Source organism: Conger conger, chromosome 9 (genome assembly GCF_963514075.1).
Source record: "Conger conger chromosome 9, fConCon1.1, whole genome shotgun sequence".
Classification (NCBI taxonomy): Eukaryota; Metazoa; Chordata; class Actinopteri; order Anguilliformes; family Congridae; genus Conger; species Conger conger.
Genome location: NC_083768.1, coordinates 53404978 through 53431952, shown reverse-complemented (window position 1 = coordinate 53431952; position 26975 = coordinate 53404978). Strand labels below are relative to the sequence as shown.

Sequence of the window (26975 nt, the reverse complement as noted above, 5' to 3'; positions counted from 1 at the left end):
GTGGGATGGACAAATGGCAGTGCAGGGTCCACATTGCTTCATGACAATGCAGCCCAGCTAAATGACCATAATTCAAAAGTCTGTGTAATGTTTCCCTTTGTTAGTGAGAGTTCATCTTATAATGGAAGGAAAGCCCTTTTCTGGCCCAGTGCATTTTGTCCTTGATATCACATGCATTCGACCATGCAGGTATCTTAATGTCAGCCAATTCAGAGTAAAGGGATTGCATGTCTTTGTGTTGCCTACTGTTTATTTATTTATTTATTTTTTGTTGTTTTTAGATTAAATATTTCTGTAGGTGGAAATTCACCAGACCATCTTCATTTTCTGCTCTGAAGAGATGTTACAAGATATTTTTTGTAAGATTATTTTTAGGTTGCTTAGCAACAATATCAGACTGTATAGGTTGCAATGTTGTGGGGGAGTAGTAAAATAGCATACAATATATGGGGATTCCACATTCACAGATTCTTTGACAAAAAATAATGCAAACATTGTGTGTAAATATCACATTCATACAGTATATGAGATGTACTCCTCTGGTATTTTTCCATTTCACTGACTGTAAGTGAACTAATTTTGGGTCTCACAAGTGTGCCCCCAGTATAGTGCTTATCCTGTGTAATCCTATATGTTTTAATCTTTTTAGCAGTGTATTTTTTTTTCAATATATTTTCAATGCTGCTGCCATTGTAGAAGCTTACCCGACTGGCTGAAAAGGAACAAACCCATTAGTCTAGTTTGACAAAGCCTTCTTTCAGACCCCAGTATGTCACATGGCTCCATCAGTGTTCTGTGTTTTAACTAAGGTTTCCAGCATTCCACTATTTTATGGAGCATTTTCATAGAACAGTCTCATTTTATTGGTCTCGCATTATCTTCAAAGTGATCCATATGGAACACATTAGGCTATGTATTTAATTATGTTACATGGTGATGGTGTATACCAGACCCATATTAGCCTTGATCTAGGACCGAACTTCACGTTGGTTAAGTATCTTGTGTCATTTTTATTTTCAGCCCAGGTCTATAGTTCTCAAGTGAAAATAACCACTATATGCTTGCCATTCGATACATTTTATTATTCTAAACTATTCTAAACTTTTTAAATACTGGACACATATTTTATTTCAAAACAAACAAAAACATTTTTGCCCTCTGTCCTGGATAAGAGCACATGAGCTACAACACACCCTTCAATGCATGCCTACATTATTACATGGTGTAATACTGTAGCCTACAGTATTTAATGTAGGCCTAGATGTAGCTATTTCTTAAAACATACATCATAGATGCAGGTATGGGAAGTCGTAGACCTAGGTTATTTGCAAGATGTGCTCTGCTGCTGCAATACTTTTGGGAAAAAACACGGTTGGTTTAATTTAAAATTGGTAAATGGTAAAAAATTATTATTGAATATTTACAAACAGTGTGCGTAATGCTCGGCGTCTTTTGCTACGTATTTAGTCCAGGTAAGTTATTGTGATGTTATTATTCCAGAATGCAGACTGCAGTTCGTTAGAACATCTCCGTGTAGATTTATGGAACAAACCATTGGTATGCAGAAGGTATAACACCTGTCACACGTCTGTAATTATTGGAGGAGATTTAAAAAAAAAATGCAAACAATAGTATTTCTTCAAGCGAAATAATAAGTGAATTTGATATTTACAAGAACCTATTCTCGTTTTTCTTCCACCGAAAAATATAGAATGTTACATTTCACTGACACCCCTATTGTGCGGGTGGCCGTGTCAACAATTGCCTGCAATGGCGTTGTCTTGTGGTGCTCAGACTAGGGCTTGTGTGTCAAATTGTTTCAATTGGAGGGATTGTAGAGCACGACTTGTAGAGGAAATGGACGTAGCTCAATGAAGGTGTCTAATAGGAGTGTACTTGCTATGTACATATTATGTTGTATTTGAACTCTACCAGAAAATATGCCCATTTTGGATATTAAACATTCATCATAGCATCTCTTTTTAACGAGGCAAAGAACGTAAGTGGCGCTTTTGTTTTGCTCATTGTAGCAACAGCTATAGGCAGTATAGTTAACTTCTTCTTTTTTGAATACTTTCTCAATAGGTTGACATTTGCCTGTGCACAACTAAATTTATGATCCGGATTAATAGGAAACGAGACTGCTTGTTTTACAGCATACGTACGTAACTACAGTTTGTTTGAAATGTCGCTAGCTGTCATTTAATATGGTCTACGGGAGTCGATTTGCGACTATTTGCTGTTTGTTCACTGTATCATTCTCTTGACTCGTTACGGTATGCGTCGCTGTTTTTACTGTCTGCAATTTTGAAGTTGACCCTGTATTAAATGTAACGATCAGAGTTTAATTGAATTATTTGTAGTCTATTTAATCGTTACCATTGTAGCAATTCGGAAACATTATTTATAATTCTTATTTTGCCATTTCAACGTTGATAACGGAGGGCAGCCTACGCTTGCAGAATGTTGCAATTTGACATTTCTGTGACTTGTATCTGGTGACCGACGCTACGCAACTACAGCTGGAGACATGCATCTCAGCTCTTTTCTTAATTTTGCTGCTGTTATGCTGTGTAAGGCCGTATCTGCAGAAACATAAAACATCTTAGAGAATAAGATACATTTGAAAGCTGAAATGTAAACGTTTCTCCACCATTACGTCCGCGATAGTGCATTTTCAGTTTTAGCTGATCGGAACCTCCGTTTGCAGTATATCGGAAATGCAGTACTGTGCTCGTCTTTGGCATCATATACTGTAACAAATATTTTACCATGATTTAAAAAACAATCGTGGTAAAGGCCTGACAATAGGCACAGAAGGCTCATATGTTCGACTTGGTACAAGCGAATTAACGCAGCATGAAATCCAAATTCCCAGTGAAATCTTTACGTGCTATGGGAATATATGATAGGCTACACTCTGTTTAAAGATTAATTGTGTTTGTTGATCTTGTTGGCGGTCATTGTACAGGAAAAGTCTTTCCCGAAATGCGCCTTTGTCATTTGTGTTTGTAAGCAGATCGGAGGCTTTGGCTTCATACGTAGATGATTATGCTGAATTCAATGGGTAGGCGCAGGAGATTCAGAAAAAGCGGTGCCTCAAATTAAAATGAGAAAATCAGTGTGGATTCTATGCAGTGTGGATCAAGTGCTTTTTTTTGGAACACCAAGAACGTCATAATCGGAATGTTTTGACACTCACATTTCAATTTATCCAGGAACGTTGCATAGTTTTCCGTTACATTCACTCATATTCCACATAAATGCATTCAGTGATGATCCATTCTTTTAAGAAAATTTTTTTTTTGTTTGTTTTTTTTGCAATAGTCCGTATTAGATTTACAGTATGGTAATAATATGTTACAATTAGGAAATAGCCTATAGTTGGCATGGACATGTGTGTTAAATCTTGAAATGGTTTCTGAAATATGAATGAAATATGAATTTTCTTTTTCTTTTTCAGAGAACGTGTAAATGTAAATGTAAATATAATACATATTGTTGGTATTTGTAACATATATTTCTTCAATTCTTGTAGATATTAGGTTCGCCCTCAACAAAATGTGAGAGGTTGGACGATGGGAAAATGTGATATGAAAACCCAGCGATGCTGAAATCTCCAGCTTTAAAGCAAACATGTTGAAAACGGAGGCTTCGGGGGAGCGTTCCAACCTCCGGAGCGCCTCTCCCCATCGGAACGCTTACAGGGCCGAGTTTCAGGCCTTGAAGAAGGCCTTCGACCAGCCCAGACAGGATGGGGACCCCAAGCAGAAGGATCCGGAGCGTGTCAAGCAGCCACGGGGCAGGCAATACGGTACCCACGTCAGCCGGATTAAAAACATGTTCATGCAGATGGGGACGGATGGCCCTGTGCCTGCCTCAAAAACTACAGCCAGGGAGGAGGCCTCGCCCCAGAAGTTGCGGAAGCCCACAAACTTTGTTAACAGGACGGATGGCTCAGTCATCAAGCTCCAGCCCGCTGCTAGCGAGCGAGCAGGCAGCATCCACTCCAAGTTCTCAGAGACCAGGAAGCTTTTCGAACAGCATGGGGCATCGCAGTCCCCGGTCTACCCCTCTGGCCGGGACAAGAGGGGCTCACACGAGCACCTGGATGACTGGAGGGGGTCTCGCTCCAACAGGGGCAGCAACGACTCCCTGGACAGCCTCTGCTCGAGAACTGAGGCTGCGTCGCCCACGGTCAGCCAGCTCAGCGCCGTGTTCGAGAACTCAGACCTGCAGCAGTCAGGAGGGTTCCGCGGCAGTGGGAGGGCCCTGTGCTCCCCAGACGGGATCCAGCGGCCCGGCGACCTCAGCGAGGATGACACCAGCTCCCGTCAGTCGCCGTTGCGGGGCGCCCACAGGCCCCGCTGCGGACGGCTCCCTGCGTCGTCTTCCTCGGAGGACCTGCTCAGCCCCAGCCCGCTGTCTGAGCCGGCGGACGCCGGATCCAGCTTCCCAGACGGACCTCAGGATCCGGAGGACGGGGGGAGCGCCCGAAGGGACATTTCAGACGAACGTGAGGAACCTCGCCAGCTGAGCCAGACTGGAATGGCGACATCCACAGAAGCTGTAGGTGTTTCCACAGAGTCGCTAGCAAGCATGGCCACAATTTACTCTGAGCCTAAAGAGAGCGACCCTGACACAGTAGCCGGTCGGACAAAGAAAGACACAGAAGGCCGCGATGCGGAGAAACCTACTCAGGTCGCCGGTGACAAGGCTAAAGAACCTAGTGAGGAATACAGTGGGAATGAGAGGGTCATATTCAACGCGGATGGTGATGCTTGTTACCAAGGCTGGGGCGAAAGTTGCACGGATCCCGAAGATGAAGCGTACGGCGATGACGATGCTTATTTCGACCCGGGTTCAGACATCAAGGAGATTGCTGGCTTACCTGAGGAGGAGGAAGAAGACATACCTAAAAGCAGAAAAATAAGATTCAGTACAGCTCCAATGACCGTGAGTTTTCCTTTTATTATTCTTCAAAATGACTAAGGAGTTACCAAAGAATAATTATATGAGTGTACTATTTCTCCATTTCAGGTGCTATTTAGCCTGAAGGTATTTTGCTTAATAATGTTCATAGCATTTTACAGTGTATATATTTAATAATTTTTCTGGTCAGAAGCAAACAATTTAATACAGACATGTGGAACTAATCAAATTGGTTCTTCAAGATCTAATTCAAAATGGGCATTAGAAATGATGTCCACCCCAACCCCCCCCCCCGGTCCCGCATGGTCGCTCCCTACTGCTCCCAAGCAACTACAATGGGTCAAATGCAGAGGACAAATTACACCATGGGGTTCAATGAAGTATTGAATATATACAGTTTGTATGACCGTGCATATTGGTTGGTGAAGTGTTAATTTTACCCTTGAACAGAACAGGAATCTTTGAATATCCCTCAATCATAAGCTACAGTAAATAACTGTAAATAAGCATCCTGCTCATAGCTGTGCATCTTAATAATGAAACTGGCTATGTCCTGACTGGAGCCTGTTATTGCCAACTGGGGAGGGTGCACAGGAACAGTGACCTGTAAGTGAGTCAGTTTGGCAGTACTCCCAGTTGATTTTCACACTTCCACAGTCCTGGCACATTGAAAGCTTTCCGTTTTGTAAGTCCCATTTCAAAAGGATCCCATCTCTAGGTGTGAAATAGCAGTGATATGGATGTGGAGACATTTGTTTTATGATTCCTGGCTGTAGATGCATTGGCAATTACCACCTGCCAGGATTTTATGCTTCCTTCTTTCTTCCAAAATTATTTGAATATGACCTTGCACTTCTAATAATGTTTATGGACCTTCTGAAATCTCTATCCAGTTCCTGAAAGATCCATAACTTACATATTTGTGTGCTGAGTGCTATTAAATGTGTTAAATTACACATTGTCATCACATTTTTCAGAATTAATGTTTTGATCATGAACTCTGGCAAAAGTCAACATAATGGATGAAATGCTCATCCGTCACCAGTTGTTCTGGATTACAATCAGAATGCATCAGGGGGTATTCCTGAGCTAATGTGACCATTCTGTTAAGCCCAATGCCACAAGCACTGTACTGTGTAAACTGAGGCTGGGTAAATTGGCCCATACCTGGAATAGGCATTTTTCTGCATTGGTCAGCAGTGTGAATGAAGGCCAGCAGGTATTGGTATATGGATTGTGCGGTGACATTCTAGGACTTTTATTTTTTATGTCATGTTTAAGTAGGATTAACTGTACTAAAACCCTCTTTAAAATATAAAATGTTTATTATACTTCCATACGTTTTTGTACACGCTTTTGGGTTTTCTTTGGATCAAAAGCAATGCAACCGGTTCAGAGGTTTGAAATTGATCTCATCAACATGAGGGAAATAGACTAGAGCCGTCGCCCTACTTTTCTCAGGAAAAGTGGTGTTAAATCACTAATCCGTGATAAAACTGAAATCATTTGAAAGTAACTGAATGGTGAGTTTAGCTTGAAGAAAAAGGTCAGCTACTCCACTCACATTTTTAGCATATTTTATATTCTTAGAATACCATAATCAGATCATATTCCCTTGCTATGCTAAATTTAATTTGAGATTTAGCTCACTAATTATCAGCTTACTATATAGGTCTCAGTTATCCAAGGCTGCTCTATAGCTGGTGTGATGTATAGCAGTTGGGATATACAAAAATGACATGGTCCTGTAATGCCTTCAATTTTGCACAGTATGTTTATTGGACATTTATTGGATCAGTAATGTTAATCAGGACATATGCCTTCAGAGGAGACCGATATCAGTGCTTCTTGGGCAATTTGAGAGGAACTCAATTGCCCATTGATTCTACGTCATTTAATTATTTTCATCTTCTGTTTCAAATGATTGAATAGCTTCTGGTATGTTTTCCAGACAAGGTGTTGTGTGTCATTTAATTGAGCCAGGAATTTTCCAAATGTGGGAGCAAAAAGAGCCCTGAGCGCTATAGCTAGTCTATTCTTCGGAATTTTGAACAAAACAAGGATATTCAGATATAGATGTATATATATCCAGATATATTCTATAACTATTCTTAAGTCAAAAAAGTGGGGTGGCCTGTAGCGTAGTGGTTAAGGTAAATGACTGGGACAGGCAAGGTTGGGGGTTCGAATCCCAGTGTAGCCACAATAAGATCTGCACAGCCGTTGGGCCCTTGAGCAAGGCCCTTAACCCTGCATTGCTCCAGGGGAGGATTGTCTCCTGCTTAGTCTAATCAACTGTATGTCGCTCTGGATAAGAGTGTCTGCCAAATGCCAATAATGTAATGTAATGTAATCTGTCTACTGCGAAAACCCTGAAGTGGTTTGATTCAAGAAAAGGCAAAGCACTAAAAAATCATCTGGTTAATATCACTTAATAATTCCTTTGGTAATATTTCCCAGTGTCTCTCAGTGCCAATGAATCATTTCAACATCAAAGCTGTTAAAACCTTAATTAATTTAGAAGTCTTTTGCAGACTGTCATCCAAGCTGGCTCTCATTCTTGTATTGATAAAGCACTGGTTGTTTTTTCCTCTGAAATAGTGAACTCTCCTTTAACTATCAATGGAAGTCCTCCCCATCTGATGGCATGCTTTCATTTTGGTTGTCACAGCATTGTCTCTCCAATACTCTCCAATTCTTTAAATAAAGTGAATATATTTTTTTTCTAAGGCACAATAACATAAAAAAATACCACACATCATTTTAATAATATTATTTTCTCATTTTATTTCCATGATGAGATTTTATTATGCATAAGTGATAGTATTGATTAAAAAAAGAAACAAATGTTCTTACTGTTATAACAGGGATATTTACAGCCTGTGGGCTGTTTTAAATGCAGTGTGGTGCAATTCTCAGACCGCTCATAATACTAGTGATTTTACAAGCTTATAGACTCCTCTAAACTACTCTAACCTCTGTGGCTTGTCCTCTCATGAAAGGCCACTGCACTTAAAGTTGGCTGCGGTAGCTCCATCAGCCCCTCAGAAGCATGACAGTGAAGTTTGTGATGGACAGCTTGGGATGGACCCTGTGAATCCAATTGGACAGGCCGGCCCTGGGTCCTGACTCACCTCTCACTGACTCAGTACTGAGCTGGACATGTCCCTACAGATGAGCCCTGTTCCATCATACTCCCTGTCACATGATAAACACATCAGCCCATCAACGCAAAAAGGTGCTTCAAACTTATTAGTCCTGGCAGATTCTCTGAGCCAGAGTGACTTACAGGGCCAACATGGAATGTGGTGGGTTTGTAAAATAATGATAATAAAATAATATTCGTTCATACTGTGTTTTTCATACAATGTCCTACATTCAATTCAATCGAATGACAATACAGTGTACAGATTGAAAGAGTTTCAAAACTCATGGAATTTTACATACAATTTTACATTTCTTCCGAAGCCTTGCTGAAGGAACATTACGAAGGCCCTGAGCACCTTTTCCGACTTGTACGACACTTATGTTTGACTGCCTATTGACAAGCAAAACTATGTAGTGCTTTAAAAATCAATAAAATCATGAAATCCGTTTCAAATGCTACTGAAAATGCTCATGTATGCATTACAAAAAACAATAGGCAGGGTTAAAAAACAATAAGTAACCCATCAAGTAAGACAATAAAGCCTCAGCTAAACAGAGTAAACAATAGGATCCAAACAGTAAGTGCAAGGTTATGATAAGATCAGTTAGAGCAGTCTACTAATACAGCTTTATTACCACTGAAATGCCTAGATGAAACATAAAAGACATTCTGAAATTAGGCAGTTTGTGTTCTGCAAATAGTTCAATATAAGCCCACATTTTGGCTGTCGATATTTCTGTTCTTTGAGCGAGAGAATGTATCGCAGACTCTTTCTTTTCTCCCACCTCGATACGCTCAGTCATATTCATCTCATGGCTGCAATGTACTTTTTCAGTTTGGGAGAGCTCTGTGCTGTTCTGCCAGCCACCGCCTGCTTTTACTCTGCTGCCCACCATGCAGTTCAGCCGCGTGTTGGAGGAGTGAACTTCATGCACAGTTGGCTGACTGTAGGCGTCAGATTGAACACATGAGCTGCTCTTGGACAATCATCTAGGGACAACCCTGATAGCCGAAGCACTCCCTTGGCAACACTGTGACCAATTAGACTTGTGGGCCATTGGTCACAGTTGGCACTGGCACAATCAGTGCATTTACTCTGAAAACTAATGTTTTGGCTGGCCACTCCACTTGGCTGTTTCATGTTATTGGCAGTAGTTATTAATCCAGTCATGTTCATATTTCAGAAATTGTACATCCTCTAAGACTAGAGATTCACTTTTGAAATCCCGCTGAAACTTTGTTTTAAGGTTTTAAAGTCGTTCTCTCGCCCTTGAGTCTTTGTTGTGTTGTGTTCTGCAGTCGTGCAGCTGAGACAAGCTTGTACTGATATAACCTACAGTACTGCTAATTAAATTTTAGGGTTTTGTGGAGCTTTTATTCTTTTAGAAAATGTCATTGGTTCTACAATGCTGTGACTAAATATTTGCGAGAGACGTTAGTCAGTCTTCTGGAAAATGTGGAAAGATCTGTGTTTACTGTATGTATAAATGCATAACGGTTCAATAACTGCTTAAGTTGCTGTCAATTTGTAGAAAACCGTACAAGATCAGATTGCGATGGTGAAGCAGTCGCGGTCATGCAGCACACATGTTCCACAGGTCGTGGTGCACGGACATGCTGTCGTGTCAAGTCTGTCATGTGAGGTCATTTTCTTTTCCTGGCCAGAGATTAGGGCTTGCACGATATGAGGGAAATATACAATATGCGATAAAGTTGTTGAATATCATGATGACGATATGACTTGCGATGAATAAAGAAATATTGAAGTGTGCTTTCTGCTTAGGTACACTGCTAACATAGACCCCAGACAATTAATGGCCTATGCCCACTGAATAATAAAAAAGACATGCTTTTGTTGAACAAATAGCCAATCAGTTTAACAGAACATCATTTAAATAAATACTATTCATCGCAGTTCAAGCAGTCTTTTGCAATATGTTTATCTCTCATGTTCATATCTTGATGATGATGAATATACAATACATCGTACAGCCCTACCAGAGATAACCAAGAGGGAACTGAAAGCTGGTCCTTAGTGCTTCATTTTAGGGCCCAGACCACAACTCCGTTATCAGAACTGTGTCACGCCCTTCCATGTGTATTATTAATAGCAGAGTGGTTTTGTTTTGATTATTTCGCCGACATGTGACCTTCTTGGTTGAATTTGTAACGATTCAGGAAACATAAAACTGCCCCTGTGGTCTGAGCATGGTCGATTCAGACGTCCGTATCAGCCGTTCCAACCTCCTAATATAATATCAGTCTGCTAAAGTGTTTCACATTGTTCTAAAAGCACACCCGGCAGCAAGCGAGCGCATTCAGAAAATGACACAGTGGCCTGCATTGTTGTGAAGTGCGTCCTCCTTCCCCAGCTGAGAACTTGGCTCAGTGCTTAAGCCAGCCGTACAGTCAGATGTACAACAGCCTGCGGGGTATTGACTGGAGTGCTGGGTTTGAACCCAGGTCTGCAGGTTTCAGTATTGCTGAAGAAACAGCTGGTAGCTGGTTGACCAGTTCAGTTATACCCAGCTTGACTATCTTGTGACCAGCTTGGCCTGTTCAATTTCAAAGCTAGTCAAGCTGGCATAGCTGGACTTTACAGCAAGGATCAGCAATTCCCCTGAATAGCTTTAGTTGAAACCCCACCTTTATTAATTGGTTATACAATGCACAGGATTCTGTAGATAAAAGGTAAGCATTGTTGTTGCCCTGGATATGGGCATCTGCTTAATAAAATAAATAATAATACAAAAATAAAAATAAAATAAATAAATAATAATAATAAAAATAATAATAATAGAAGATGAAGAGTATTTCAAACAACTGTGCTATTATTGGCAATATCATTGTTACAATATGCATGAAGCTTAATGTTGCTGCTGAATAATTTGATTTGGCTTGGGGCTGGAAACTGTTTACATTGCATGTAGTTGGAGGCATGTGTTAAAAGATGTTGCCCACGTGATATTGGTGCAGTAAGCATTTTGAATGAAAGAATTGGCTGTTGTTTTCATCCACTTATGTCTCCACTCTGAAAGAGCGCCCTTTTGCATGTTGGCTGCTTGCTGACTGGAGTCATGGCACCCAATTGTAATGTACCATAACAGGATTTGAAAATGCATTATTTGGCAGATACGCCACCTACAGAGTCAGCAATTTGTTGTGTAAAAAAAAATCCTGAGCAAATTTCTCTGTTCCGTTTTCGTCCTGACCAGGATGACTTTGTCAAAAAGTCTGTACGCAGTTGGAAAAACTGGCTTGCTACTTGCTACTTCTACATATTTCTAATTCACAAAAGTCTCTTACTAACGTCTGACTTTTCAGTCCTTACTGATAAATGGTCATTTAAGGGAGCTAATACAATACAATACAATAATTACAATATTAATTAAAATACAATGTCACACAACATTTGTAAGAGGCATATTCATCATAGTTTGAAGTCAACTCATTTTTAAGAACCCACACACATCAGGCGTGCCAGAACCATTTCAGAAGTGCAGGGGCCAATGATCCAAACCCTAACCCGATAAATGCAGGAGTCTAGCAAGATCTTTAATTCATTTATCCTTAATTTCCAACCTTGGTGTGTTACAGAAACATCTGACTGCTCAGAATAATTACTTTATTTGGAATATTTTAGGTTTAGCTTATTCAGATATTTTATGTTTAGTAGCCAATATTTTTTGCTGCATTTTTGGGCTCGTTTTTGAACTATGTATCCTACTCACTCTTTGACCTGATTTGGTGAGCGATATTTTCAGCAGCTTGATTTTATTCAGCTTTCGTATGATCTGGTTCTTTTGATCTTTTTCATGTGATCGCAATAGGCCCGTAGTTAATGGTAGCTCTTTGTAATAATGTTAACTAAGTTTGGCTCAAACAGACATAAACAAAGCATAAACAGCATAAACAAATCACTGAAACAATTTCATTTTTTATTGGTTATTAACTGTAGGCTATGCATTTGTGATTTGACTCGTTGCTTGGATTAAAACATGATGATATTGCATGCTTTATTTGACCTAATGTCAGAATGGGCAGGAATACATGCAAAGTATTTGTACAGTAAGTGTTGCAACTTTAGGGAATTAGTGGGGATACAGGGAAGGTAAAAGTATGCGTGTGTGTGGGGAGGGGGAATGACACACATTCAAGTGAATGTTTTCAATGTGCTGAACAGTTGCACTGGTACACAACAAAGGCCACACTTCAAGTACCACAGTGCAAGGGCGTGCTTGCCCCTCTTCTCTGAGACAGTGTGGCACCTACTCTCTGGCAAACAAGTCACAAAGCGGCGTTTAATACCTGTGGAAATGGTAGCTGGCAGTAGTAGTAGATGCCATGCTGTGGCATTCTCAGGCAGGGGATCCCCCTACCACCCACCACCACCCCCCGCCTTTTTAAAAAATCAGTTGCTGAGAGCTGGTTCATGGAATTTGCCATACTTGAAAAAGTAAGGCTGTGGGGAGCCACCACATATACGGAAGAAGTTACTTCTCTTTACCGCAGGCGTTAAACTGAGGAGGAGTTGAACAAAAATGCCTGGCAGATTGTTCGTCGCTCTTCCGCAGACCTGAATACCGGCCAGTCCACTTGCGCCAGTGAGTACCAGCAGCCGGTCTAGTGGAGAACATTCCCAGGCAGATTCCCAGGATAACACTGCCAGGGATAGGACCACGTACAGTGAAATATGCCTTTGGCGCTCGTAATGCAGCTTTGGCCTGAAGAAACCCTGTCTCCTTCCTCTCATTGTTAATGACTCAGGGACCCTGCGATGCAGCACACGGTGAAAGCATTTGGCCAGAGATTAATGCACAGATCAATTGCGTCTTTTTTCACAACTTGTATTTTACTTCGCTCTCAATTTGGACCGGCGGTTTGCCCTTCTGGTTGGTGCAGCCTTCTCCATAAACTTGGGGAGAGCAGACAGGGATGCATGTCCTCAGAAGTGCATTCACCCGCACTCTGCTGCTAATGCGATGCAGCCATTATGCCAGAGTACTGCGGTTTTTGTACAGTTGGTGTAGACAGACAGCAGGCACTTGACCAAAGGTTGACCAGACCAGAGGTTACTCTGTTCTGTGATGAAGTGAGGTAATCCCCTGCTGACATCCTGCCTTAGTACTTAGTACTTTACTGACTTTTACTTGTTATTTATGTCTTTTTTATCTTTATCTTTTATTATTTCTGTATATATTTTTACCTACATACCTGCTTATTATTTCCTTTGCACAGTACTTTTCCCCTATTACTTATTGAATTACTTACTTATTTACTATTACCTATTTTCTTATTGCACAACCTGAAGTAGTCCATCGCACCACCATTTTGTTGTACATACTTGTAAGATGTGCAACATATATGTGACATATACATATACAACACCAGTCATAGTCAGAACTCTCACAGGAAGGATTTGGTTCTGGATCATAGAGGACCCCTACACAGAGGACTAGCACATTGCCTTGATGATAAGCCTACAGCAGCCCCTTCATAGAGTGATACTGGCCCTAGTGCAAATAATCTACATACAGTGGCTTTGGAAGTATTGCCTGCTGCTTGACCAGCTTGACAATTGAGCTGGTCAAACTGGTCATAAGCTGGGAATGGGAATGAGTTGGTCAACCAGCTAGTGCAGGTAGTCATAATGCTTCTGTAGTTTTGCTGGCTCAGAAACTTGGAATTGGCAAACAGCATGAAAGCTTCTTGATTGATGCTCCTCGTATTGCGGCAGTGTGTGTTACCGAATATCCCAGCTGTCTTTCTCCAGTCACCACCTCATCTGAAAAGCTTATGAACATACTTACTGCTGTCATCGAAATGTCTGCATAGCTGATGCCACTGCCATTTAATACCCTATAAAGTAACCACCTGTATGCTTGATAACTTACAGTGTACACTGTAATGGTTAGATTGGAATCAAAGACTGATTACAGTAACATTACTAAAGTGTACAGGGTCCAAGAACCGGGCACCAGGTAAAAAAAAAGAAAGAAGAAGAGGCCGAATATGCAAGGCAGATGTATGGCCTTGCATAAGTCCATGTTGCTGCCATTCTGAAATTATATCTCTTGGCGTTAGGCTACCTTGATAAAACAAAAAGTGAAATTTTAGCTTTATAACAGTTTGGTTTAATACATTTCCTTCCATCCAAACTGGTCTACGGAGCTGGTACCAGTCCACTGTTTCCTGAATAAATTAATAAAAGAGCCAGCTTCTGGCCACTGTTCGGTGGTATTAATCTTTTATTTATATTATTGATGCTTTTTTATTTATACAGGTACTCCCGTACCAGTATTCAGAGTGACTTCAAAGACTATCATGACAAGATGCACTAATTGTAACAAGAGCAATACAGAATGGCTTACAGAGCATCAGCGATTGTGTTGAAAAACTGATTAATTACAGTGTACAACTGCGACTGTTTTCATGCTCTCTATGCATTTTGTTTTCAGCATAAAGGAAACATTACAGTACATCACAGTAGAAAATTGTGCTGGTCAATCTGGTCATAAGCTGGTCTACTTGTTCAACCAGCTAGTGCTGGTAGTTTGTCTGGGCTGGTAGCTGGTCAACCAGATAAACCACGTTGTGCTGGGAGCTGGTCTGAACTGGTCAACCAGCTACCAGCTGTTCCAAAACCTAGCGTAAGCTGAGTAGTGTCACGTCCCATGCCTCTGTGTTCCTGGTTTCTCAGTTTCTATGCGTTTTCAGTGTTTGTATTCCATTTCACGTTTTCCTTTTTCTCAATTACGTGTCCCCCTCACCTGATATATATATTTCCACAACTGTAATTGTCTCACCTGTTTCTTGTTGTCTCGTCATTAGTGTTGTTATTTAAACATACCTGTTTCTTTGTCCTGTGCCAGATCATCTAGTGCCTGGCATTCGTGCTTGTGTCCTGTACTTTCCAGCATTTATTCCTGCCTGATCCATACCTGTTTCCCGAGTTCCTGTCTCTGAGTCCTGTGTCATCCTGTCCTGCTCCTATCCTGCCTGCCTTACCTGTCTCTGTCCAGCCCTCCTGCCCGCCCTACCCTTCTCCTCCAGGCGCTGCTCCAGCCCTTCCACTCCCTACCTGTCTCCAGCCCTGCACCCTCCTGTTCTCCAGCCCCGCTGATTGATCTCATGGCTGCGACCTTTGCCTTTTCTTGGACATCACCCTTCCTTCTTTCCATTGCTGTGGTTGCTTGGACTTTGACCCCTTGCCTGGACCTGACCATGGTTTTACTTTGATTGCAGCCTGTTATTTACTACATCTTAGTGTCTGCAAGTAGTTCCGATCGGTTCTCTTACCAGGTAGTCTAAAGCAGCCAGTAATAACTCAGCGTATAATCATTTTGGTACTATAACAATAATGAAAAAGGTGACTTTGAGATGTTCAGCCACAAAGAGGGCCTGTTAAGATGAGAAAGGTAACTGAGCAGAGCTTTTGCCAGGTCTAAGGTACAGTTGACTGCCCTCAACTTGCTTCAGCCTGGTGGTGGGCTGAAGCAACCAGGCCTTAGATGTTAGACAGGTTGGGATCAATAGCCAATAAAGGCAGAGGGGGAGTGGTCATGAACCTGTTTAACCAAACAATAACCCTTCGCAGAACTGTTATCCAAGTGGGAGGAGCTGGCTCAGGACCAGGGCCAGCAGCCGGGTTGAGTAAGTGGTGATGAGCAAGCATTTTCTATTTGTGGAGTAGAAGACTAGCTACAGAAACTGGTGACCAAGACAGGGTGCTCAGAAACTGCTGATCTCCTGGGATCAGCAGTTTCTGAGAGTTAGCAGAGAATGGTGCGAAAACCAAAAACATCCAGTGAGCAGTAGTTCTGCGGAAAAACGGAGAAGAAGGGTCAGACTGGCCAAAGTTGACAGGGCCAGGTTAACCACACAAATAGCCACACATTACAACAGTGGTATGTAGAAGAGCATCGCTGAACACACGATGTGTCAAACCTCTAAATGGATAGGCTACAGCAGCAGAAGACCATTAAGTCTAGTCTAATAAATACCTAATAAAGTGCTCACTAAGTGTATATCTCTATTACACATATGTCAATCAGTGGCGTGACTGAAGTGAAATGGTTGGCACTTCCTCCACCACAATACTCCTCTACCCAGAAGGGTGGTGTCTGTCTCTCTCTTGCTGAGGCCCCTCCTGGCAGACAGGAAGTCATGTAACCACACCCCCCCAAAGGCCCTTGTGGGGCTGTCAAAGGTGTGGTGAAACAGAGCTCTTTCTCCATGCTTTATGGTGGTGTGAGACACACCTATTGGCTGTGTTTCAGCCTTTGCATGACACCAAATACTGCCCTCAATGTCAAGCCCTTTTCCCTTAGAAAGCAAGAACATGGATCCAAAGGCTGTTTCGTGCCAATAGTGCTGAATCATAGCCTAGTAGTGCAATTGTGTGTGTGTTAAATAGCCAGATTGTTGATGACACTGAAATGATTGATGATGTGGATTTTACTGAGATAAAGATTTTGTAGGGAGCCCTCCTACATTGCCATGGTTCAGCAGTAAAGCCTCATGTAGTTGCTGACTTCAGTTTATCTGTATTTGTGACCTTCGATGTATTTTCCTGTAACCCTACATACAGACAATTTCTTGCCTTTTCCTCGATTTAGTTTCATTTAAATTGTGAACAATATAATATGGGCGGCACGGATGGTGCAGTGGGTAGCACTGCCGCCTCACAGCAAGGAGGTCCTGGGTTCGAATCCCCGTCGGTTGGGGCCTCTCTGTGTGGAGTTTGCATGTTCTCCCCGTGTCTGCGTGGGTTTCCTCCGGGTACTCCGGTTTCCTCCCACAGTCCAAAGACATGCAGGTTAGGCTGATTGGAGAGTCTAAATTGCCCATCGGTATGAGTGTGTGAGTGAATGGTGTGTGTGCCCTGTGATGGACTGGCGACCTGTCCAGGGTGTATTCCTGCCTTTCGCCCAATGTATGCTGGGATAGGCTCCAGCCCCCCTGCGACCCTGTTCAGGATAAGCGGGTTAAGATAATGGATGGATGGACAATATAATATGCCATAATATGTTATTAATAATATTATTCATCTCACACTGTTGTAGTGTATATCGCTCTCATAATTTTAGGTTAATGAGGTGATTTGTGTTGGTCTACAGTAGAGATATTTAACCTTTTCCTCATGGGGGCAGATTATTATTTTTGAGTAGTGCATAAGGCCTAACATTTTCATCCTGCTGTTTAGACTTAAGAGTGCACTCCCTTCATGGCATGAGCCAACATGGCATAGGAGTGCAAGATGATTAATCTCCATTTCATTATTTTCATTTTGCCATGTGCTATTAATGTATTGTACAGGACTGTAAATTAAGTAGATGGCTTCTTAAATTGTGCATGTCTATTGTTTTATATTCTGTCACCAGTGGGAGGTATGCAGATATTCTACAGATGCAGACATATTCCTTTTTTTCTCAATGAAAATGATCAAAGGCACAAGTGAATATCAGTGACAGGCCAAATTGAGCTCCCATGAGGCCAGTTGAATAGCCCTGGTCTATAATTGACAGCGTACTGTTTAAAGCACAGCAATGTCAGATACTGTAATTATTATGTGGTGTTAAGCAATAGAACTGTTCATTTTGTGTTTCCAGGTTTTTAACACATACTCAAATGAGGATTATGACCGGAGAAACGGGGAGGTAGATCCTGTGGCCTCATCTGCGGAATACGAGCTGGAAAAAAGAGTGGAAAAGCTGGAACTTTTCCCTGTCGAGCTTGAAAAAGGTAAAATTGGCTGCTTTCAACTGTTGCACCTGCTCCAATTGATCCGCACACAGCATCCTAGCATGACTGAACATGTCTCACATACCTGTCGCCTCTATAAAGTGCTCTGCTTGAGTTATGATTCTGTGCTATGACTCATTTAGCTTGGAGGAACAACCCATATACAGTATAAATATCATAACCATAACAGGTTTCAGAAGGTATGCACATATCCATAATATCTGTATACACACCCTCACTCTCACACACACACACACACAGACACACAACCTCACAGACACAGCCACAAACACGCATCAGCTGAAGCTGTTATTTTTGGGCTGTGCTCAGATGAGGACGGGCTGGGGATCAGTATCATCGGCATGGGTGTGGGAGCCGATGCTGGGTTGGAGAAGCTGGGGATTTTCGTCAAGACCGTCATCGAGGGAGGAGCTGCCGAGAGAGATGGCAGGTAAGGGCGTTCACTGTCTGCCTCCCTCCCCCCCAGGGAGACAAGGACTTACAGTGTGGCAGGGGTTGGGATTAGAGCGGGGGAAAGCTTTGAGACTTTTCGGAGGCGATGAACCAGCCAATCACTGGCAAGAGTAAATGGGATTATCACAATCACGGAAATGTATTAGGAGTCAGTACTGGGTGGTTACCCTGGAACTGCAGTACAGTATACTGTAAAAATAAAACTTCTCAACTTCACTTATCTTAAATTTTAACCCTATCCACAGATATTGACACTTTTATAGGAGTAGTATGAAATTGCCCTCACAAATCCAAGCACTTTGACACAGACTGCTTTCAGTTTGTTAGAGCTAACCAGCCAATCAGAACAGAAATTAATTGATCTCAATAGCCTTAAACTTAGTCACTAAAGCAGCCTATTCTTGGTAAAGCCAATGAGAGTAAACACAACTGTCTTCTTATGGAGTACTGTGCAGAAGTCTTAGGCACCCTAGACTTTATTATATATATGTTTATTTTTTTGTGTGTGTTAAATGAGTATAAAAGAACACATTTGAAATTTCCAAATATTCATTTTCAAAAAGATTGAATTTTACAGAGACATGTTTGTATTTAAGTTTAAAAAGTAACATATTACTGTAAGCAATTGACTACTTTTTACATAAAAACTTGATCAAGGCTGTCATAAGCAAGGTCCCAACCAAAGTCTGCAGAAGAACTGTGGCAAGTTCTCCAACATGCTTGGAACAACCTCCCTGCTGACAGTCTTATAGAACTGCAGGACAGCGTTGGCTGGTCTCTGATCTCAGAGAAGTGATGCAGATTTAATGCCGAAGGGTGGTCACAAAAAATATTGATTTGATTCAGTTGAACTATTCTGCCAAATTACTAAAATGCATAGTAAGTTCATTTAGGACCTTTCATTGAATTATTTTCGAAAGGATCTTATCTGTACAGAATGTTATACAGGTGCCTAAAACCTATGCACAGTACTGTAAGTTTCTCTGGGTAATAGTGTCTGCTAAATGTCCAAAGGCACAGGAATTTGCAGCATTTTGCATGACAGTATGTTTATTATAGCATCATTTTATATGAGTATACATAACTTACCATTTTCCTGTCTGCATCTATACTGATGCTTATCTAGCCTTCCACTGTCCTTTAGATTAGATGATCTGGATAAGACTGTTGAGTAAATGAGTAAATGTCACTGTAAACAGGCAGTTATGGTGCGACAACATCAACATCGAGATGAATAATTAAATAGTTGAAGAGCTTGATTCGGGATAATATTGTTTGTCTTTGTGGACTTCCTGATTATGCAGAATACTTGTGGGCATTGAGCAAGAAGGACTATTAGCAGGCAGGTTATTGTGAATGGAAAACATTAGCTGTTTGAACATTCCTTCCATTAATAAATCTCTGGCTGGCAGGAACTGCATTTAATTGTTCCACAGGAAACAGCAGTGTAGAGTAATTGTATTGATATGTATATATATATAGCTTAAGCCGGTCGAGCCAGGTCAGGTTTCTGGCTTGTAAATGTTTGTAGCCAATCAGAAACATTGAAAGGTTTATTGGACTGGTTTGCAGTGAATGCTAACAAATAAATGTGGTTCCTATGGGCTGCTGGATGGCATTCTATGATCAGTTATTGAATCAGAACCGTGCCATTGTCGACTGGCCCCACAGCTGAGGCCACAAATGAAGACTTTTGTGGTACAAACCTGCTGCTGGTGGACTTTTTCTTTTCCTTGCTCCTGACCGGGAAATTTATGGTCCACCATCTTTAAGGACTTTCCAACCCATTAAATATTTGTTCTACGAGTAAAAGTTAGAAACAAGGAAAAGAAAAAAAGAACAGGAATATAAGCATTTGAGCCCCTTGTTTCATTGTGTACAGGAAAACTGAAAATAAGCAATAGCTGGCAGCATGTTCTTCAGACCAACTAGTGTGTACTTCCTAGCACTCTCCCAAATGGTCTTAGATGTAATTGCACATTGCAAATTCAAACAATGGAGACAAATTATGTAAATAATGAACAAGGAATACTTTTTTATAACTGCAAAAGGTTGGACCCATTTCTCCATGCTGCAGGCAGATTTCTAACCTCACTGCACCGTGTAGTTAATAATACTATTACGACTAATAATAGATATTCTTATTTATGTGTTCTATGTGTGTTTTTTTCTTTCGGTTTCTGTGAGTGCTACTACTTGATTTAAGTGAAAATTGCACATTTATTTTGATTATCTGAGGTCCGGAAATGGGTCTCTAAAATGATGGCCTCATCTGTATCAAATCTTCTTCCTCGTAATGACTGTTTAGATTTCAGAAATGTGATTGTTATTATTCTCTACTGCAAATTCAAACCCCCCAGTATCCCAGACTCCGGACTAGTACAGTAAAATAACATTTGTATTCTTTCATTAGCCCTAGGGCTGCCACAAACCTCGGGCACTACACAACTTGTTCTTGTTAGCATCCAGACATCTGAAGACAATTTCTTCTGTTGGGCAGCTCAGTTAAATTTTACCACCATTGGGCATGGTGGGCATTGGACCTCGAGGGTCAGTTATCTTTAACATTCTGTGGAGGTTTGTAATTATATCCCACTCTTTAAAATTATGGTCAAGATGATATCAGACATAAAAAATGTACTAGCCACTGTGTAATAACAGCACTCAGACAGTTCCCAACTCATCCGTACATGAAAAGAATGCTGAAAAAATACCAGTTCAGACCAGCTCCAAGCTTGTCATGGTTTTACCAACTGAAGCTACAGTATGTTTTGGTAGCTGGTTGACCAGCTCTGAAAAGCTACCAGCACTAGCTGGTTGACCACTTCATACCCAGCTAGACCAGCTTTATGACCAGCTTGGCTATGCAGTTTGACCAACTCATACCCAGCTAGACCAGCTTATGACCAGCACAATTTTCAAGTTGGTCAACCTGGTCAAGCTGGCATTATGGATAATGGATTTTACAGCAGTTTTGACATTGCACTGTCATTTTCATTTGTGACCTGGGATTTCTTCTTGGCTTGTAGGATCAAGGTTAACGACCAGATTGTGGAGGTGGATGGGACCAGTCTGGTAGGGGTCACTCAGAGCTTTGCTGCGTCCGTCCTGAGGAACACACAGGGTGTGGTTAGGTAAGAAACGCACATCACAGACACAAGGACACATACTAATTTAACAGAAAAATTAAAAGGAGGCGGCACAGATCGTGCAGCGGGTAGCACTGCCGCCTCACAGCAAGGAGGTCCTGGGTTCGAATCCCGGTCGGCCAGGGATAAAGTAAGTCAAATGCAGCAAAGTGCATTTTACACCTCATAAGGCCCATCATTTTCATTTAATTCCATAAACATAGTTTAGAAAGAACAATGCAGAATGCTTTGTCATCAAATTTGAAAGGGAATTTATCCATTGTTGTGGCTGTGGCTTCATTTTGTTTCTAAATGCACCAGCCATAGCTACAATTACAGGGTTCAAGAATAGTAACCATTTTATTTTGGGTATTCCATTTTCAAGCTTGTGTCAAGAAAAGGGGTGATACAAAAGGGGTTAATGTGTATCCATTTTGGCATTTATTACTCTATTTGTTTATTGTTTACTGTATCTGCAATATCTTTATTTAAATCTAAAGAAATACCACTTAATTATTTGTATCATTTAGGACTAGGATTGGGAATAATCCCTGTCTGCATCTTGGGTACTGTATTTTGCTTAACAAAACTCTCTTGACTGCCAATATTTTAAAACTCTTGGAGCGCACTTTACAATAGGCTAATTGTTGTTGGAAACTATAAAATATGTTTGCCATACGTTTTTTATCCATGTACCGTATATATAGATTATGTCAAAAATTGCATGTTACTTTATACAGTGTGCTCTCTGGAAATGGGACTTTCATTTTTAGTTAAATGTGTACACCTCATTTCAAAGCCTATAGCCTATTCAAAGCTATTTTGGCAAACTGTGAAAGCATCCTTTTGAAAACTAGAACTTTATTAGCTCTACTAAGGTTTACAAAACCGAGTGACAGAACAGCACAATCCCACACCATGACAGTAACTCACGACTGTCGGTGGGCCCAGCTGCTTACTTAAGCACTGCAGCTGTAAGCAGTTTTGGTAGGTGGTTACCCTGCCTGATCTGCATCATTTCAAACGCACCCCTTCTTATTCACAGTTCTGCTTATAAAAGCTGGTCCCAGTCTATAGTGCTTAAGTCAGTCCTATTATTCAAATTCTCCCTATTATTCAAATTCACACTGTGCGATTTTTGCCACGATCCTGTAGTTACAGACACAGTTTCCAAATCGTATAAGAAATTGTTCATCATGGCTGTCTTGGATTTCTCAGTGTGACACACAGACAGCCAATTTAGTGAATCTTAGCCTCCGACGGAAGACTGGCAGTGTCAGATATTTCGGGCCAAATTTGTGCAATATGACAGCTGCTACGACCACAGACCATGGCCGTCTAATAAACAACCAATAGGAGCATCATAATACAATACCTGACATACTGTAAATGATACACGTAGCACTCTAACCACAACATTGTAAACACATTGTTTTAACATTAATTACTTCAGTCACTATTTCTAGTGTCACCTTCGATAGTACAATATTACTTGAATGTGGATAAAGTAGCCTTGGCTAATCAAGTGCACTGTTAAAATATTTTCTTTTGCTACCGCTCTCAATTTGGGGTCCCAAATTTTTGCACAGGGCCTTTTTCTTTTTTTATTATTTTGAAACTGTAAAACATTAAAATAAAAAGTACAAAAAATAATAATAATAATTGTAGATCATTTTGTGTTTACTTGTGTTGTCTTTGACTCATATTTAAATTTGTTTGATGATCTGAAACATTTAACTGTGACAAACATGCAAACAAATAAGAAATACTTTTTCACACCACTGTAGTTCGCTCCTAATCTTTGAAACAATCTACCAGTCATTAAAAATTATTCCTGTCAGAAAGGTCTCATGAACATTGAAGGAATCGCCGTGTCTGACAATGATGCCAGGGACATCCAGGTCATTTCCTCTTCAGAAAACCCGAAGTGCGGTCACATCAATTAAGCTTAAGTTCCCTGACAGGGAGAGCTGAACACACTCTAAAATCTTTTGCTTCAACACAGTCAACTGAACTGCTTCCTACACCACCCGGTACTTGGTATTGCCAGTATGACTTGTGTGAATTCCTTTGTTCAAACTTTGTTGAGATTAATTGTTCTTAATGGCCTTAATTGTGCCATGGCACTTCTGTTCTGACACCATGGCTGTTGCGAGTCAAATCATAATTTGTATTCTGCACATTAATTGATGAAGGGCCTCTGCAGAATTATTATCTGCTATGACAAAACAGGGTCAGTTGAATGAGCACAAAAAGATTTCTTGCTTTCTGAAATTCTGGCCTGGTCTGTTTCCTAAATAGAATAAAGGACATTTTGTTGGAAACATTAACTTTCTGTCTACTTTTGACTTTTTAATACTTTTTAATACTTTGAAAATATATTAATTGCATTTTTTAGGGAAGATAAGCTTTGAAAATAGAATTGTGTTTTTACAATTCATCTACATTCAGTGAGCATATTAGGTGTTTATTAGACTTATTTCTTAGGCTACAACAGCAGAAGACTAGTTAAGAGCTTTGACGCATTATGTGTTCAGAGATGCTTTTCTGTATACCACTGTATACACATAATGTGTGGTTATGTGCTTTACTGTCACCTTCCTGTCAGTTTTGACTAGTCTGGCCCTTCTCCACTGACCTCTCTCATTAACAAGGCATTTTTACCTGCAGAACTGCTGCTGCTTTGTTTTTCGCTCCATTCTCTGCAAACTACAGACTGTTGTGTGGGAAAATCCCTGGAGATCATCAGATTCTAAGATATTCAAACCACCCTGTCTGGCATCAACCATCATTCCACTTAGATTACATTTCTGAACCATTCTGACATTTGGTATTAAAAATAGCTGAACCTCTTGACAATGTCTGCATGTTTTTATGCATTTAGTTGCTGTCACATGATTGGCAGATTAAATATTTGCATTAGCAAGATGGTGTACAGGTCTACCTAAAAAGTACTTAGTGAGTGTACATTTACATTACATCTTGAACACTCAAAGATCTTCATGATTCCAAATCTTCTTAATCAAATGCTCAACCCAAGAGAAGCCTAATCATGCCACTTGTAATTTTGTTCAAAAATGCAAGAGTCACACCCTCTAGATTGATGTCATGACGACATCAAAGATGCTGTGCTCTCTGTAGTTGTAGTTCTGTGTGGAGTTTGCATGTTCTCCCCGTGTTCGTGTGGGTTTCCTCCGGGTACTCCGGTTTCCTCCCACAGTTCAAAGACATGCAGGCTGATTAGAGAGTCTAAATTGCCTGTGGGTATGAGCCCCCCTGCGACCCTGTTCAGGATAAGCGTGTTAAGATAATGGATAGATGGATGGATATTCTTGTCTGCTGTAGTTCATTCCCTGTGGCATAATGTAGGTCTCATTTAAAAAGTAAGTGTGGTGACACCAATGCTTGGGGCTAGCATCCAATGGCTTTTGCAGCTTTACAGATAAGGTGTCACCCCTATGGCCTCTGATTGGTTGCTTCTCTGTCTCCAGGTTTGTGATTGGACGAGAGCGGCCGGGCCAGGTGAGCGAGGTGGCGCAGCTGATCAGTCAGACCCTGGAACAGGAGCGGCGGCAGAGGGAGATGCTGGAACAGCATTACGCGCAGTACGATGCTGATGATGATGAGGTCAGGCCTATACTCAGAGGATTTTACTGTGTGCCTGGCAGTTAAAATGATTATTCCGTAGAAAACTGATACCGTCTTAATAACTACTTTAGTAAGTAGCTAGTGGTGCGTTAAACAAATCCAAAATAAATCCTCACAACAAAAACGCTACAAAACTTACATCTACGTTTTCACTTATAGAACCAGGGAGAAGAATACAGAATAAATAACCTTATTGTTGTGTGTGAGCCCTTTATTTTGGATCACCCTTGAACATTGACTAAATTGATTATTAATGGTTACCAATTTCTGAAATCAGTGGATAAGGTGAATCAGTGGAAACTGCTCAAGCTAGCTTTTTAAACAGCTGGTAGCTGGTTGACCTGCTCGGACCAGTTCCCAGCTCAATATGCTTTAGCTGGTTTACTAGTTCAGATCTGCTCCTAGCTTGACATGGTTTGACTCGCTCAAGCTATGTTTTGACCAGCTACCAGCTCTGACAAGTGACCAGCACTAGCTGGTTGACCAGCTCATACCCAGCTGGACCAGCTTAACCAGCTCAGAGCTGGTATAGCTGGATTTTGCTGCCAGGTGAGCTTCCAGTGCTTGTATAGGGTCCCTCCTCCTCACCCTTACTGTTCACCGACGTGATTCTTTTGCAGTCATGTGGAAATGTTCAAGCCCATACAGCAGGGGTGTCAAACTGAATCCCCAGGGGGCCGCAGTGTCTGCGGGTTTTTGTGGTTTCCTTTCAATCAGCTGCCAATTAAGGCCAATTAAGGCCTTGAGAACAAGGCGTGCGGATACTTTAACCAATCAATGACTTGAATGAACCCAGAACACCCCAAAACCCAGTAGACACTATGGCCCTCCAGGACTGGAGTTTGACACCTGTGCCATACAGTGACATTCACATTCGTTTCAGTGTAGTGTGCTGTTATAGTAGGTTCTATGTACTGTAGGCTATGCTAAATGCGTTGGCACATGCTGTTCAATGGCATTGTGTTTAAGAGACAAAGAAGCTGCTATCTTATTCCTAGATTTGTCAGTTGACTTTGTTTCGGGTAATTGTTGACTTGCATGGGAGATGACCACATTTCCAGAATAGGTTCTGTGTTGCTATGGTGCTGTGGTGCTCCAGTGAAGCATCAATATGAGACTTGACTGAAGGCCAAATTAATCAAAGCTTCCTGCTTTAATTGTATCTACAGCTGAAGTTGGCATTACATTAGGAGCTATGCAACTCTGCTAGCAATAGTAACACTGGAGCTAAAGCCCTGTGTAGTCTAAACACTAGATTCATAGGCCATTCAGTTTTCACTTGTTGTGACACAGTCAGAATATTAGTAAAGTCTGTTTCAAAAATAAGATATATTTGTTTGGTATTAGACACCCCTTGTAGGAACCAATCTACTGTAGCCTAACTTGTCATCTATCTGGGAGGTGGGCAATTAAAGAAAATGTACTACCTGATGATCACCTGGCTTCTGTGCTGTCTTTCAGTGGTTCCTCCCCATCCTACTCTCAACATTTCCTGTCTCCTGTTTGTACTCTTTACTTTGACTTCTTTTTCTGATCTTTTCTGTCTTCTTCACAGGTTTTCTACTGTTTCTGTAAGAAATGTGTATGTAAGAAAAGTTTTGAGCAATCTGTCCTACATGTTAATTTGTTTGTCCAGTGCTTCAAAATGACAAGGCTTAATTTAATATTTAAAGCCAAAATTGAATAACATTATAAATATAATTAATGTGTACACTACATGACTGACAGGGTCACTTAAAGTTACTGCACACATAATGACCATTTCTTTCTCTCTCCCTCAGATCTCCCCACTTGTTCTGAATGCACCTAACATTACATGTCAGTTTCTCTCAGTTTCTCTTTCTTGCATTCTTGTTGATTAATGTTACTAGCAAGTTAGCTACCTTTGGCTTTTATAAAAA

The 26975-nt window shown here is 41.0% G+C and overlaps 1 protein-coding gene across 3 annotated transcripts in view; it reads left to right on the top strand.

Moving 5' to 3' along the window:
- Window positions 1–1790: 1790 nt before the first annotated feature.
- ppp1r9a (protein phosphatase 1, regulatory subunit 9A) overlaps window positions 1791–26975 on the top strand; it is a 61310-nt gene continuing 36125 nt past the window's right edge. For all 3 annotated transcript variants that reach the window (XM_061254244.1, XM_061254243.1, XM_061254245.1), the window contains exons 1-6: window positions 1791–1999; window positions 3539–4956; window positions 17692–17824; window positions 18155–18275; window positions 21328–21432; window positions 24918–25053. In XM_061254244.1, coding sequence (XP_061110228.1) covers window positions 3637–4956; window positions 17692–17824; window positions 18155–18275; window positions 21328–21432; window positions 24918–25053 — 1815 coding nt within the window. In that variant the 5' untranslated portion in view covers window positions 1791–1999; window positions 3539–3636. The remainder of the gene's footprint in view (window positions 2000–3538; window positions 4957–17691; window positions 17825–18154; window positions 18276–21327; window positions 21433–24917; window positions 25054–26975) is intronic.